Source organism: Drosophila guanche, unplaced genomic scaffold (assembly GCF_900245975.1).
Source record: "Drosophila guanche unplaced genomic scaffold, DGUA_6, whole genome shotgun sequence".
NCBI lineage: Eukaryota > Metazoa > Arthropoda > Insecta > Diptera > Drosophilidae > Drosophila > Drosophila guanche.
This window is the reverse complement of record NW_022995752.1, coordinates 4,059,166-4,076,188: the sequence shown is the minus strand read 5'-3', so window position 1 is coordinate 4,076,188 and position 17,023 is coordinate 4,059,166. Positions and strand designations below refer to the sequence as shown.

Genomic DNA, 17,023 nt, shown 5'->3' with positions numbered 1-17,023 from the left:
TTAGCTAGCTCTCTGGTAACATTAATAGACTCTTTCTGTGTTGTGCGCCTCTCACAATATTTATAGAACGTTTACATTACTAGAAAAATTGTCCATAAGCAACATTTATTATCGTATTCTTTTTCGTATTTCGGTGTATAATAAATATTTGTAATAACTAAATTCTTTTGTATAAGTTATATTGCAACTGTGTATTTTTTGTAAAAAAAATTCATTTAAAATTATATTTTGTGTATAATTAAAATATAAAATCATATAACAGCCTTTGGTTGTTGTTTTTTTAGCTCAACTCTTTCATTTGGTTAAAAAATTATCGTAAAAAACGAAGTTAATAATTAAATAATTTAGTTAAAAAATTAAATTTTTAAAATGTTTAAAAATGAATCATTAAGTATGGAAACTAAAAATTAAGTTTTTTTTACAATTACCAAACATCACTGAATGCCCCTTTTAAACGTCTTTTAAATGGTTATGCGCGTAAATATTATAAAGTAAATTATCTCTTTTAAATAATTTATAGGTACACTTTGCTCCTGCGGTTCTTCAGCGACTGGAAAACTTGTTTCCAACCTAATTATCCAACGAATTGGAGCGCAACTGACTAAAGCACGCCTGACACACCCGCACAGGCTTGAGGATCCTCAACCGTGAGATCTCCGACTCGAAGCGACTGCATTTATTGCAGAAAACCTGACCACAATTCCGACAATGATGCTTGCGCTCATACAGCGTGAATCTACGAGTAACAAATACCATATAAAACGCCAAGGGGAGTGAATTTGTTAGATAGAACTTACTTCACATGACACTTAACACACTGATCGGCGCCCTCATCCTTTAGCCAATGATCGGCCACACCCCGTCCTGGCTGTTCCGTGACGCTCCATGAAAATATGCGACCACGAGCATCACCTATGCAGCATATAAATCGTTTGTAATATATTTTAAATTGATTTTTATTTGCTGTACCTACCAACATATAAGATTTTATGATCTTTCGACACGGTGAGTGCTGTAATGCTAGCGGGCTCTGCATTATCCTTGCGATCATATGCCGTGTGCATGGTTAACTTTGAGCGAAACATTAATTGACGTTGCCATTTGAAGCCTAGCCATAAAGAAAATTAACACATTACGTTTAAATATTGTAGCTATACTGTAGATCTATCTTTGCTTACCCTTTCTTAAAGCCTGATCGCCTCGTTGTCTGTCATTGTCTATCAAAACGAAACCATCGGTCAGACTGGTGTCTGATTTACTTGGCCTAATAGCATGGGCATCTTCTAGGAATACATAGAGAGAGAAGAGTAAGGGGGAATTATGGCTAAAGTTATTTCATTTTGCCCACCTTCATTTCCCTTTGCATCCGAACTACAGCCGGGTGCCTCGACTGTCGCAGATTTCATTTCATGCAGCGACTTGGCCCCTGTAATGGAACTTTTTCTGCGCTCCACTGGGGATTGCTGCTCCTCGCGTATCTTATCTTCCTCTGCTGCTTCCGCTTTCTCTTTGGATTTTAGTGACTCTTCTTCAGCTCGTTCTTCCGACTTGAGCGACTCTGCTTTGCTGTGCTCTGAGGCCTCTGAAATGCTGCTCTCCGAGGCGGATTTTACAATGTCTAAAGAGAGAAACTATTAGCAATATTTTTCACAATGGTATGCCAAAACTTTACCTGTTTCTCCTTCTGGTTGTGAGAGGCTTTTCATTTGCTTGAAAATGTTAATTTTATCGGCAGAAGCAGTGTCGGGTTTGTCCTGCGAGCCGACTTCAACGCCACGTTTGAGTTTGCGATCAATGGGAACTTGTGTGTGCTCCAGAGACCACATCTAAGGGGGAAGAAATCATGGAATTATCCATGGATAAAGACTATGTGGAGCACTCACCCTCACAACTCCATCGGTGGAGCCGGTCATGACGACATTCTGTTGATCCCATTCCCTGATTTGTGAGAATGCCACACACAAAATCTGCTGCATGCGATCCGCACTGCCAACGCACGTATTGACCATGGCCAGGGCATCACCATTGATGGACCACACGTGCAACCACGTGGCCGAACAAGTGGCAATGTCACCCGTTAGCTCATTAATCGAAACAGCAGCTACGACACCAGCATGCCCGCGCAGCTGACGCACAAATGTGAATCTGGACATGTCCCAAACGATGGCAGTGCCATCCCGAGAGCCGGAGACAATCACATTGTATGCAGCACTCGCTGCCAGACATGTCACCGCATCCGTGTGACCATGCAGCGAGTGCTTCACATTGAGACTCTTGCGATTCGCGTCAAATTTCCAAATGGTCACAACCGAACTGGTGCCCGCGGTGACAATCATCTTGGCATTGGGACACGCACATGTGAGGATCTCCCCAGAGTTCTGGGCCGCTGCTTCGGACACAAAAGATGCACGATCCGTGTCGTAGAGTCCGACGCGGAGCGAATGATCGGCAAAGCCCCAGGCTATGTATTTCGTATACGATGGCGGCATCATCACTTTGTTTTGCTCCACAGCAAACACGGTCTTATCCGGCTGTAGAATCTGTCCCACCGGTCCCTTGAGCTCCTTAATGGGCTGCAGACTGGGCTTTAGATTATCCAAATTGTGGAAGAATAAACGATCCGTTTGCAGCACTGTGCTGTTGCCCTGTATCAACGCTGTGGGATCAATCAAAGCTGAATGCCTCGAGCCGCCCATTTTCTTCGCTGGATGGGCCTTTTTGAACAGCTGCTTCGGGATTTGTCCAAAGTTATTGATGAAGCCAATGGTGGCGTTCTTTTTCAAAGGATCGTCGATGCTGCAGGAGGGAAAGCACGGGGTTTAAGCAGGGGTTTTAGCTTAGGGAGTGACTGTACTTACTTGTATATATCCACATTGCCCTCATAAAACAAATGATGGAAAACATTGACAGCATCCACAGCCGAGGGACCCTGCTGTTTGCAGCCAAAAATTAAATCAATCCACTGGAAAAACATCGAAAAACTTTAATTTGAGTGGGAACTATGGATCATCTCTCTTTAGTCTTACCAAATGCAAGTTTTGGCTAACATAATCACACTCCAAGGCACTCCTGTGTAGGCGTATAAACTCTCGAGGATCCTGCTTGGCCCATGGCGGCAATATGACATGATTTAGGGTCTCGCCATTCTGTTTCGTGCCCAAATCAAAGTTGTTGAAGTTGCTCAGAAACTCTGGCAGATAGAAAAACTCCGGTATGAGTTCCTTAACATCCGCCATGTTCAGTTTGGAGGCCGACAGCCATGCCTCTTTGATGCTGTGAAACATGCGATCGGCGAGGTCGAAGTGTCCGCCTTGCAGCTTAAGGAATGGTTGCGCAAACGGCTCCAAGCGCACCAAGTACGAGCACACAATCATGGCCGAGGAATAGTGGGTGCCATAATGGTAGGGCGGCGTCTCGCCATGTGGATCATCCCACTCCTTGAAACGCTTTTGGAACTGCTCCAAGCGTTCGTCTGCCTGGGCGCCCATGGGTCGTGAAAAGTCACGGAATGTCTTGGCCGCCGTGAGATCTAATTCCTCCGAGTCGTAGTCGGCGAGGATCCAAGGGAACACTGGGTACTGCATCAGGTCGTTGTAGCTTCGACCCGCCAGCGTATTCAAATGCATGAGGTATTGGAAATTGGATATCTCCCCACGTACCCAACGTTGTGTCACTGATGTCTCCCCGATTAGGCCACTGAATATGCCCGAAGTTTGTTCCACACTGGCCGTACGCTTTTGTCCTGCCACCGATTGTTGCGCATTGTCATTCAGGGCCGTTGCGAGGGCCAGGAATCTTTGGTTTACTTTATTCCTCACCTTGCGCGGGAAGCTCAGCAGATAGTTGCGCCCATCCTCGGAGAAAACCTCCAGGGCAATCGGTTGCAGCAAGTAGCGTCGCTTGTGCACTTCGCGTATCTCCTCGTAGGCAAACTTGGAGCACTGACGCAGCTTCTGGCTGACGGCACGCGATGTGGTGGATGTGGTGCCGCCAGAGTTGGGTATAATGGGCTCATAGGCGCCCGTGGGAAGCGTGTCAATGTCGCGTATCTCGCGATTCTTGAGCAGCGTGAAACCATCGACGATGTAGCAGTGCTCCTTGCCAAACAGCAGCAAACCCTCGAATGTGTCCAGGCCCTGCACGCGGGCACAACGAAACATGAAGCTAATCTTCTCCTGTTCCTCCAGCAGACGCAGGAATGTCTCATTGTCGCTGGTCATCGAAGTGTCCTCCTCCTCTTCATCGTCCTCAGGGGCAGTTCCATCTATTGACTCTTGGGGATACGGCGCCGCGCCATGGACGCCCATCAGCTTGGGGGAGACAGGAGGCGGTGGCGTTGAGGTGGAACTGCTAGCCTCTAGACGATGCGACTGTCCATGCACCGACTCCAACGAGGCCTGCTGCTGCATGGACGCCGACGAGTGCTCTGCCTCGGCCAGTATGCGCGGCTGCTGCTGTCCATGCTGGAAATATGTTTTGCTATCAAAACTGGAGGCCACCTTGTACTTGAGCTGTCGATTGTCTGCCAGCTCGAGCTCCGGGCGATAGGGATAGTGCAGGTAAAACACATCATTCCTCATCGTTTTCTTGCGCATGCGATGCGGTCCCTCGGTGGTATCCATTATCCATTTATCCAGCGAACAGGTGCCCGCGGGACCCCACAATCCGCGCTCTCGAGTGAGCTCCGTCTCCGAATGCACCCAATCCTGGTAGACATATCGTTGGGTGTGCTGCAGCATCTGTTGGTATTGCTTCGTGCGCAGCTCCAGCAGATCCTTGATCAGCTGCACATGAATCCCCGTAGACTCGTAGGCTGCCTCGCGACTCATATTCGACTTGGTGCGCACCAGTTCGTCCTTTTTGACCTTTGTGCGGCTGGCGAGCCGCGTCAGTCCCCCGGTGACCTTTTGGATCTTTGATTGAATTTGGTTGTGCAGCTCCCAGGGCACTCGATAGGAGGCCTTTCGTTCGGCTTCTACATAGTTGAACCACAGCTTGGAGGCCAGCTCCATGACCTGTTCGCGTGTCGTCTGCAAATCGGGCGCCTTCGAGCTGGCTGGTGGCGGAGTCAGTGAGATTTTGAAGACCTCCTCAATGGCGGGCTTCTTACATACGTACAGCTCCTCCCACACACGAAACGCGGCGCCAACAATGAGGTTGCGACCCTGCAGCTGATTTAGATCCTCATCTTTCGGCTCCATGGTCTCGGTTTGCGGATTGACATGCCATGTAGTGGCTCTGCTCGTCGATGGCTCTAGAATAATCTTCATGTCAGCCGTCAGCTGTAGCAGGCAGTAAGTCAGGCAGCCAATAAACTCCAGCTCGTGATTACCAGCACCAAAGATCAGCAGTCTATGCTGAATGATCTTGTGGAGCGCTTCCAAGACGCTCATTTGATCCGCACGGGAATCGTCGGTGGGACGTGAGAGCAGAAACAGAATACTTCGATTCAGCGAGTGGTGCAAATGTTCCAGCGACAGCGACGAGGATCGACGCTTGGCCTGAGCAATCAGCTTGATGACAAAATCAAAAATGTCATGCGGATTCCGAGCCAGGCAGCCCTGCCACAGTTTATCCACAATCCTTGCTGTCAAGTAAAAAACATTCGGGGCAATGTGCTGCATTTGGCTCTGGAGTATGGGCACCAGTGGCAGGGCCGCCTGCTCGCCCACAAGCACATCCGCTGCCAAAAGATGATCCATTAGGGCAATGATTATCTGCGTTTGGTATTGCACCTGCAGAGACATGTCTGCCGTGTCGGGGGCGGCATCCAGCACGAGATCTATGACGGGTGTGGCCTTGCCATGCATATTCAGACCCAACGAATCCACGACAATTACGCGTAGGAAGTCAATGATGCATTTGCACACGGGATGGGCTGTGATCTTGGGCTGCACAGCGGCCGCGTGCAACGTTTCCGGTGTTGGCAGGACAAAGCTGCTGATAGTGCCATCGGTGGGCGTGGAGGCGCCGCTATTGGGCTCTGAATCTGCTGCACTTCTCGACACCTGTGGAAACAGCACAGCCACCAGGGAGGTGACAACGTCTCCTGCCATCATCACGGGCGTAAAATCACTGAGATTCTGATACAAACTAAACAGCAATTGGATAATGGTCTCCGGGTGACTATGCAGCCACGTGGCACACTCTCCGCCATGCACAATGGCACGCACCATGGCCAGCAGCACACAAACGCCCTCGGGGCACACATTCAGCTTGGGCAGCTGCGTGCTGGCTGCGACCGGGGCTCCCCAAAGGAACGACCAAACGCGATCCAAGTCGAACTTTGTGTGTTCCGTGGCCAGCACCTTGACAGGTTGCCCCATAATGAGTGCGGTGACTAGAAAGTAAAGCTCCGGCACATCCAAATGATGCTGCATAAGCCATTCGAGCAATTGGAAACCTTAAAGGGGGAGAAATTGATTGAAATTTCAAAGAAAGAAGGGAGTCTGTGGCATACCTGGTATGTTCAACGCCGCTGGACGCACTTCCCCTGCGATTTGTGTGGGCAAATGTTGAATGGTGTTCTGCGGCGTGGCGACTATGACTGTGCCCGTGCCATTGCTGGGACGTTGATTGAGCTGCTGTGCACCCAAACCCATCATTTTGCGCTGGGAAACCATTTCGGTGAAGCGTAAATATCCGCCATTATGCGTGGCATCGCGAAAGCGCACCAGGAAACTCTCATTGGCACACACCACAACGAGTATGCGCACGGCAATGATGACTGTGGTAAAGTGTACATGCGGCTGCATGAACAGCAGCAGCCAATCCATGCCCAGCGTCTTGGAGATGTCATCGCAGATGACATAATTCACAGTGCTCCGAGGGGTGAACAACAACCCGTGCAGCAGTGAGAGGCAGCGATTGCGTAGATAAATATTCTGTGCCACACCGCCATCGGGATCCTCGCCGAGGTTCTTGATGCTCGGCAGCAGCACGGCACGTTCCAGTGCGCCATCCTGTGCGCGTGGCAGCTTGGCTGCCACATACTGTCCGTACAGCAGGAGGTCCGTGTGTCGCGGCTGTCCGCCCAGCAGAGTTTCCAGCAAATTGAACAGAATCTCGCGCGTTGAATGATCCTGAATGTGTGTGATGATGTGTAGGAGCTTTACGAGCAATTGCAGATCCCTCATAATTTTGACATTTTGTTTCTTTTCATTTGACTCCACGACCAGTTCGAGCAAATGTTCCAGCAGCGAGCGCAGCAAACCGTTGGGTGCATTATGCCAAATCTCCAGATCACACAGCAGATCCTGAAACGCTGTGACATTCGGTATGGCAGACATATCCTGGCCACTGTTTACAGTGCCCACCAAACCGAATGTCAAGTGGAGAATGTGACTATTGAGCAGATGTTTCTTTTTCTTGAAGAACATGCCCAAAGTCTGATAGCAACGCTTGCGATCCATTTCCGCTTGGGCAGCACGATTGCTGCGCACAACACAGGTCAGAGCTTTAACGCCCGCATACAAGGACTCCACATCCTGGGCCATGGCTATGATCCCGAGCAGCACATTGCAGCCACCGACAGTGTCAATCATGGCAGAGACTGGATGTGGACTAAAGACGCGCACGCCTAAATAACCCACGACCACGCCGCCCAGGGAGCGCCCCGCGCCAGCCAAATGACCCGCTGAATTGTGTAGGATTCTGTAAGGAAAAAGGAGTAAAGTACTGGCGGGGATTAGCTGTAATTGTTCCCTTACTTTATGGGCGTCGCATTCTCATGTGAATTCATATTCAGCTGCTTGGCAATGCTCTTGTTATCCGCGCGACTGTACACCTTGCGAATCTTTACCAGCGTCAACTTTGACACCGCCTTGGCATTGAGTCCGAGCAGCACACGATCCTCGGGCACCAGGGGAGCCACTGCCTCCGACTGCTTGCCCAACTGTGGCGCCTGCAGCGAGCCCATGTAGTGTGGACCCAGCTGATAGATTGTCTGCACTGTCTGCTGTGGGAGGACATCCTCCAGCAAATGGCAGACGCCCTGCTTCCAGCAGAGTCTCGAGTAACGCCGCCAAATCGGTGGCGTGCCAATGTAGCCAAAAATCTGTGTGGCTGAAGTCAGATTTGCGGTCGTGGCGCCCGGATGTTGCGCGATGTAGTGCAACTTCTGCGTGTGCATGGGCACACCATCGAGATACAGCGACAGACTGGAGTTCTTCAGCACCGCACGGTTGAGCACCACAACGAGATTGTGCCACTGGCCCTCGTGTAACAGATCCGGACACCAAATGCGTGCAATGCCATCATCAGAGCCCTCCGGTTCCCAGTCGCCAATGCCTGAAAAGGGAGTGGTTGAGGGGATTTATCCTGAAAGATGTTGCCAACAAACTTACTCTTTCGGGGCGTGACAAGTGTCTCCTGTGTGGACACCACAATGGCCTTGTCCCGGGCGGACAAAAGTATCGAAAGACACGCCAGATTCTCCTCTCTTGGATTGTGAATGGTCCGCACCAGCGTCAGCAGTCGCACACAGTGAGGATCTGTCTTGGGATCGGAGAACTTCTCCACGCAGAACCACGTGGAGTACGAGAGACCGGTTTGTGGTGGAAATATGCGATCCCCGGCGCCAATGCCGCCGATGGTATTCGCATCGATGGTGCCACCGGCTGTGGCCGTGGCCTGCGGTGCCAGCGATGGCAGGTAGAGGCAGCCAAAGCCCTCAGCAGACATGTCCAACTCCACAAAAGGTGGCAGCGTGCTCGAGCCATGTGCACGGAAGTCCCTTGGTGTGGTCATGGACACCAGCGTTTTGATGCGCGTGAGGGGCACAGGTCCACCCAGGCGGTACGGCTGCTGGAGATCAATGTCCGCACAGGAGAGGGGCTCCCCGAGTCGCAGAAACTGTCGCAGTTCGGTGGGTTGCAGCGCCTGAGCGGCCAGACGTTCGAGGATGTACTGCATGGGCACGTGCAACGGGTGTTGCTCCTCTGCCAGTGCTCTCCTCGTGAGCTTTAGCAGCTTCTCGGCCAAGCCATGGTCGCACATGATCTGTTGATTGCGCTCATTCCTCACGAGGGATTTTATAATTTCACTCAGATAAACCTGCAGCTGAATAGCCTCCATGGGCGACTCCTCGAGCTGCACTGCGGGCAGCAGTTGTAGCATGCACAGGACCACACCGGGATGCACAATCCTCAACTCTGGCATGGGCTGTGTGAGATTCAGTTGACTGGGATGCACCGGTGCAGCCAGCTCTTTGCTCGGGGAACGCGAGTGTGCAGGCGGATCGCTGAATAGCGTAATTATGCCACTCAAATTGGGTGCCTCAAAGTTATCCAAAGCAATGCTGTACAGCAGGCGGAACACAATGCAAACATATGACAAGGGATAGGGCACATCCTCGGAGAAGCTGCAAGGGAAAATGCAAAAATTAGGTGAGAATCTGCTGCCTTAAAGGCTGATCCGCTGCTTACCTCACACTCAGGATATCCCCACTGAAGATCTCATGGTAATACTTGAGCAGAGTCTGCTGGGGCTCGTAGCTGCTGCCTCCAGTGTAGTCCTGCAGCGTGGAAGCGCCACCGAAGCAGCCCAGCAGTCGCAACGTGTCGCACAACGAACTGCTACTAATCTCCTGATGGAAGAACTTGGCATTCGCGGGCTCGAACCGCATGGCTGTGGCCAGCGTTTGACAGACAATCTGCAGCAGTAGTATTAGATCCTGTTGGGGTATGCCCGGCTGTGGTGCTGCCATGCAGCCATCCAAGGACACAAAAACGCTCGTCAGATACACAAAGCCTCCAACCTTCCGAAAGACAGTCCGGGTGCGATGCGAATCCTTGAGGCAGCCCAGCAGCATGTTGAGTATTTGTATCTTGAACTCCACTTGATGTGGACTGATGCTGTGCATCAGGGAGAGGATATAGAGCATGTCATCATCCCCACCAGCGGACAGTATAAGCTCCCGTATGATGCCCAATGCCTGCGGGCGGCAGTGCTTGAACTTGACCAACTCGTGGGTGCACTTGGCGCCGCCGTACTCCCGGAATATTTGAGCATTATTGCTGGCACCGCCACCCAGCAGCATGGTCAATGCCTCCAGCACATGTTTGCCGAGAGTATCCAACAGATCCTCCTCTTGCTCTGATGACAACTCCACGACCATCGACTCTTCGCCCTTCGTGATGTCCTGCACATGTCCGGCGTAGCGTGTCAAGCAGCTTACAAAGATTTCCAGTATGCCCACCTCTCGATAGACGTCCTTGAAGACTGCATTGTGGCGTAGGATATTCAGGAGAGTCTTCAGACACAAAATACTGCAGGCTGTCGACTGATTGTGCTTGAGGAGCAGCGAGAGGCTGATGAGCTCCTTGCAGGGCACAAAATTCAATTGAAAGACTATAAATTCCAACAGATCAAAGAACTTTTCCTGTATCTGCGGACTCTTCTGGTGTATGCGCTCCGCAAAAGAGCTCAAAGTGTGCTCCGATTCGAGTATAAAATAATTGGCATTCTCCGAATGATACACCCGTGAAATGGCATCCAAAATGGTGCAGCAGAGTGCCGGAGTTGTCGACTTGAGAAAGACATTTTGTAGCACTTGGAACGCGTAAACATTCCGCACGCAAGTCTCACGGGAGGTGGCCTGTGGCAGTTGGAAATTCTGCAACTTGAAGGCTGTGTTGAATTGTGCCGCCGGCGGACGCAGCTCATAAAAGCCGCACATGCACAGGGAAGAGATCATGAGTACTAAGTTCCTTATAGCTGCTTGAATTTCCAGCGATTGACTGCGATTGTTGTCGAACCTAAAAGTGGGTGAAACAAGAGAGCAGAGCATTAAAAGAGAACTTTGGAATGTTAATCTTTGACTCACTTTAACAAAAAATCACTGAGAAAAACGTAGCCTTGTGAGGCGCGAAAATCATCCATTAGTATCTGTGATACCTGACTAGAGTCTTTCAGAAAACAAAAGACGGTGACGAACATTTCCACAATCTCCAAAGGATTGCCAAATGTTAAACGTTGCATATTATCCACACACAGGGCCATGCAACCTTTGGCTACAAGAAGATATAGAAAAATGCTATAAAATAGCTCTTAATAGAGAGTTTGATGTGCACTCACAATGTATATAACTAACAACCGCATCGGTGAGACCATGCCTCGATATGGTAGTCAGTATTTCGGCTGCATTCTTACGCCACACAATATTGTGGCAGGGACAGGGCGATGTTATGGCCGAAAATAGCAGCGTTAGATCATCCATGCGTGCCAGTTCTTCGGCAGGGTAGGGATACGAACAGAGTTTCACCAGCAGCTGCACAAAGACCTTTTGCAGCAGTGTGCGACGTTCGTGTGCATTGAAATCACTGATGGCTGAGCCATCCTCGTTCGGCTCATCATCCTCCACAATGGGCAGATCGAAGAAGAGATACAGGCACTTGACCAGCGTTGAGGGCACAGAAGCGGCTGTCATGACCTGGAAGAAAGATGGGGAACAAGTGTTAATGGGTTGTTTAGGGAATAAAGAAGGACTGGCAGCTGAAGGGAGTTTTCAGCTCTGAAAGAATACAATCGTTGCATCATCAGATGAGCTTGGACTCTCATTTCGTTCCTTAAGTTTCCTAGACTTTTAGGCTCCCTAGCAGTCAGCTGCCTCAAAACTCATTCCATTCGTTAGCTTTAATTGAATTACCATCAAAATCCTTCGCCTCTACCCTCCCTTGCTCATTTATTTTTCTCCTTTAAACACTAAACGAAGTTAACCTTGCGAAACCCCTCAAAAATGAATCAAGTTTGGTTCTTTTTTAAGCTCATTGAAATATGCCTAGGCAGCCTCTGCATGTCCTTCCATGTGTTTGGCTCGCTCTACAAGCCCGAGCCCATACCCCACATCATGCTGTACTGCGCCACCTTTGGCTCCTACACGCTGCTGGCTGGCTTGGGTGCCTTTCGGTTGCTACTAACAAAGAGTTCCATACTGTCTTCAGAGCTACTGCTCACGGCGAGTGCCATGGGCATGCACTACTTTTGTGGCCTGCTGGTCATGGGCAGTGCCAAGGGGGATGTGCATTTGTCGGATATGAATTCCACGTGGCAGTATCTGGAGCATCCGCATTTTGCGCACTGCAAGCGGCAGAGCATTGGGGCATTGATTACGGGCTCCATGTATCTGATGCACATGTTCCTGCTGCTCGATCTGTTGATGCGCATGGAGCCGGGCGACTGGCGGCGTCAGGCCACAGGACAGCTCGGTATGGGCTTCCCGGATCTGCTAGCGGAACGTGCCACCGATTTGTTTGTGTTGTCCAAGCCAGTGGATGATTTTCTGTGTCGTCGCTGCAAGTGCTATGATCGTCTAGCGCACTCTCAGCCGCTGCGCTTCAAGGACACAGACGACGAGGCAGAGGGACCCTCGTTTATGGAGAAGGTTATTAATCTTTTCATTGGCATACGGAATGTACTGTTCCGCGGGCATCCGGTGGAGAGTGAGGAGAGCTTTCTGGAGACGCCCACAATCACCAGTACTAGTGAGGAGGCGCTGGATCGCTACGAGTCTTCGGTTTCCATGGAGCACGAAGAGGAACGGGCACGTCGCAGAGACTCTTGGACATGGCGTGGCACGAGCGATTCCTCCAGCCTTTGGGCAAAGATTGAGGATTGGAGTACAGCCAATCAACCCACAGATGAATCTACGTTGAGAGACGTGGACAGTCAGGAGACTATGATGGGAGATATAAGAAGCAGAAGCAGAAGCAAAAGAGAGCTCTTTTTGAGTGAGAGAACAGGGGGAGATTCGGAGGAAGAGGAGCCAACTTTGCAAGATAATAGTCCTGCGGAAAGTGAAGGGCATGAAGCGATTGAAGGTGGACCGAGTGACAATTTAACATCATTGGAGGTTAAAGCAGTAGAACAGGTGTCTGTCCGTGAACCTATTTCAGAGGAAGAAACCCCTAGGAAAAGTGAAGCAAAGCCTGCCAGTCTGCACACAGAGGAATCTAAGGATAGGGAAGTTAATATCCAAGAAGAACAGGATTCTTCGCCTGACGAACCATCAATTGAGCGCAAGAAATTGACGTTTCATAACGAAACTAATCAAAGTTAGAGTAAATTTGTACACCTACAAAGCAGTAAAGAACTTTACCAGTTCTAAGAACTAGAGGCTGACTCTTAGCATTTAAAATACAGTTTATAGATGTTGCCATCTACTTCACCTATGACTACTTTCTACCTTCTCATCTATTTATCTAAAATCATTATCCCCATTTTCGCATCCATTCCTTTCTGTACCTGTATCAACGACACATCTCCATTGGCCAATAGATTCAGTGTGGCCAACAGCATCCAGCCGCTGCTTGTCTCCTCCGTTGTCTCCACCTCCAGAAACTTGACAATGGCAATGGAGGCCGCCTCTGTGCTCTGGTTGGATGCCCGCTTGCGTATCTCGCTGACCATGAGACGTGACACCTGCTGGCAAAAGGCCACCACATCCCAGAACTTTTCGCTCATATCATTCGCCGGACAGCTACTAAACACCTGTAAAAAAAAAAGTTTTGTATGACAATAATTTCTTCTCGATCTATAAATTACAAAGAACTAACCTTGCAAAAGAGTGGCAACATTTCGTAGAGCTTCTCGTCGCGCTCCTGTTCGCTCAGCGGCTCTCGGGGATGGGTGTACTCGTTGAAGAGTTTCTTGAGCGTGCCCAGACTCATTTGGATGCGGGCATCCACGAGCGCATCCTCGCCAGAAGCGCGTCCATTGGCTGGGGATTGGTTGGCGTCCGCGGTGGGTCTGCTGCCATTATTTGTGGTGTTGCTGCTGCTGCCGCCGCTGCTGCTGTTGCCTCCAGTGGCAGCGCCGCGCAGCTTCCGCATTACATTCATCTTTGGGTTTTTCTACTGCCAAATGTATTTAAACTGCAAACAGACGACAACAGAGTGTTAATTAATCGGTAAAGAGCTTGGGCAGACTGATATGTGGGATGTATCTGCCACTTGTGAATATTATGTGTTAATTATGGAGGTTTATTTAACAATTTTGCAATGTCAAAATGTCAAAACAATCGCCCAAAAATCTCTGCAGTAGCTACAGACTATCGAAGAAATATAAATATAGAGTTCTCTTTTTTATCGCAGTAACAATTTTATTGATTCTTTGACTTTATTCTAGATATTTCAATCTGTTATGTTGACAAGAAATATCGCCATCAAAGCTCTCAGCTATTATTCACTATTATTCTAAGTGACTTCAATGGAAACACCTAAGATATCAAACGAAATGTGTCTTAAGTGCCTTAAATATGATATCATCGCACATTTTATTATACTTTTGTAGACAAAAACGTCTCCTACTGCATAAACTCAGGAAACTGCTTTATAAAGAAATCAATTCAAAATCTCAACTATATTTAGAGGTTGATGTGAACGCGCAACCAAGCTGTAGCTTGAAACCGAGAGGCATGACAATAAATAAATATTTCTGGTAACAACTCCGTTAAACAGCTATTCCAAAATCCTCTAGCACTTGTACCTATCTCCCAGTTATCCCAAACTCTACCGATAACTGGCAAAACCAACTGATTCTTAATCGAGTTTTTTTGTTTACTATCCCATATTGTCACAGTTCATGGTCAATATGCTTATAAATATTCCAAACACACACACAACATATAATATGTTCTTCAAACACAGATACGATGCCTCCCCACAATCCCACACAATTATATATGGGTTTTGTATGCCCCAACACTTCACTTCACTTCTACTTCACAGTGGGGGAATTGCTTTCAAGTGGTTTAAAAATCACATCATCGCCATTGGCACAATGGAATTACGTTTATTATTTGCTGGGGTTACGTTTCTATTGCTCTTTCTCGATTCTTTGAGTTTTTCGTTTCGCTCGCGCGTCGCACACCCTTCGCTTCAATTAGTGGGAGCCGCGTTAGCAGGTGATTCATACTCGTATTTCGCATTCATTCCGCTAAATTGTTATCATTGAATTGTGTGTGTATTTGTAAGATAAATATACATTTTTTTTTGCGTTATTCTTTACACTTTTGTAGGAGTAATTGTGATTTCAGTTAGAGGTTTGTAGTGGGGATCAGAAAGAGGGGGTTGTTTTGAATTATTAACAATGAAGTTTTAACTAGCGGCACTTTTATTTATGTTTAATTTTTCATTCAGCTTCATTTCTACGTGGCAACGGAAGCTCTCAATCGTAATTATCATAATTAAATGGAATTTAAGCAAACACTTTAGCTTCTTCTCAATGATTGAGACTCGTCTTTGGTTTCTGAATTTATTTCAATTAAAATTAATATTTAATTTAAGTTTAGTTTGTGTTTGATTTGCTTTCATTTACAACAAATATCACTGTAAGTGTATAATTCACATCAGCCTTGTTCTCTTTTAAGAACGTTTTGTCATTCGTCGCGTACGTTCGTTCTCATTTTCCGTAAATGTGAATGAACGTGGCGACCCCTAGCCATCGCTGCACAGGCGTATGGGATGGTAGCGTACCGTAAAAACCGGAAATATTGGAAGTGTGTGGGAGGCAACGACAATGCCAGACCTTACGAGCGCGTACTTATTGACTTTGAGTGCACATGTAGATACACACACACTAACATTTAATTATTTGCATAAAGAGAGTGATTTGCCGAAACCAACAACTGTTTATTTTATCTACTTATTGCGCACTTGTATTTTGTTTACTCGCCAAATTCTCTCCAACTCCACTTCCACTCCACTCTACGTTTTCTTGTATCTCTTCTTTCCACTCGCTCACTCCAATTTTCACCGTTTTGACGTCACATTTGGGGCATTTAACGGCCCCTAAGATAGATTCTGTGTGCCATTACACGCACATTCGTTAACCGCTCTTTTGTTTTGCTCGTCTCAATCGCGCTGCTACGACAATTTTTATTGATTTTTCTTCCTCTCTCACGCAGAAAATCTCTCTTTCTCTCTCCGACTTACTCTTTCTGGCCAACGGAGCACTGGTGCTGCAGGCTACACAAAAATTTTCACACGCACTTTTAGCATATGTCCGTTGGGGGTTTCACTTACTTTTATTGCACATTCGATGCATTGTTCTGTGCCCTATGTTTCCCATTAGTTTTCGTTAATTATTGCATTGTTAATTGTTGTTAATTTACATTTTTGTTTCGAAAACGTTTGGCCAGTGTGACCGCGGAACTATCGATAAAATATACAGGCCGACCCTCTGAAAAATACCCTTGCATTTTCAAAATATACTGTAAATGTACCGTAAATCTAAAATCGTTTTCATAGATTTTGATGTTCTATTCGATATTACTGGCTATTCAGGAGACTATGCGCTAAAATTATAATTGTATCAGTTTAATCAATAAATTTTACACAAGATTGGCTAGTTTTTATCTGTGGTTTTTATTGTACTGGTTGCAAAACAAGGTTAAAACTAGAAAGGTCAACCAAAAAAATAGTAGTTAAAGTTACGTAGGGGGGAAAGGAATGTTACGTCATTTGACAATTTGTTGCTGGCCAACCAATAGTATGGGTAGTTGAGTACCCTATTTGCTATACCTAATATTAAAAATCCATTTTACCAACTGCTTTTAAATAATAACAGTGACTGTGTTTAAGACCGAAATGCTCTTAACTTTTCCATCTGTTTTCTATGTATGTATATATGTACATATGTATGTTATATGTACCTATATAGAACACACTCACCATGGCTCACCAACACAGGTTGATATGTTTTTGCATTGATTGGTACAAGACATTTCCAAAATTACTTCCAAGGGTACTAAATGTTGCTTACTCCGTGCCAAATGATGGGGAACAGTGCTGCTCACTTTTTGCAGCATGTTGCTGGCCCATTCAAATTATGTTGCCAACGGTAAAATACGTAAGTGGGTTTGGAATAGAGACTCATTGCTACGGTGAAAATTCCCATGTTGCGAAAGAGAAATATTCCTCAAGAGATAGGTGAGGAAATATCCCCAAAAGTATATATTATACCGTACATTTTCACCGTGCGTTTGGTAAAAATTTAAAAATTTAAATCATTTATGCCTTTTGGT

General features: G+C 47.5%; 2 protein-coding genes across 2 annotated transcripts; one reads left to right on the top strand and one right to left on the bottom strand.

Annotated features, from left to right (window-relative positions):
* Positions 1-453: 453 nt before the first annotated feature.
* Positions 454-16,151, bottom strand: LOC117588206 (WD repeat and FYVE domain-containing protein 3). Its single transcript, XM_034279341.1, has 18 exons — positions 16,023-16,151; positions 13,554-13,871; positions 13,243-13,488; positions 11,077-11,431; positions 10,826-11,012; positions 9,426-10,757; positions 8,346-9,361; positions 7,710-8,289; positions 6,461-7,653; positions 3,027-6,403; positions 2,859-2,962; positions 1,884-2,796; positions 1,673-1,826; positions 1,349-1,618; positions 1,179-1,283; positions 974-1,108; positions 798-912; positions 454-736 (listed from the first exon to the last, which is right to left on the bottom strand). The coding sequence occupies exons 2-18, from the start codon at positions 13,836-13,838 to the stop codon at positions 571-573; spliced, it is 10,533 nt and encodes a 3,510-aa protein (XP_034135232.1). The 5' UTR covers positions 13,839-13,871; positions 16,023-16,151; the 3' UTR covers positions 454-570.
* Positions 11,737-13,057, top strand: LOC117587967 (neurofilament medium polypeptide). The gene has a single exon (XM_034278976.1). It carries the CDS (start codon positions 11,738-11,740, stop codon positions 13,055-13,057), a length of 1,320 nt encoding a protein of 439 aa, XP_034134867.1. The 5' UTR covers position 11,737.
* Positions 16,152-17,023: the final 872 nt, after the last annotated feature.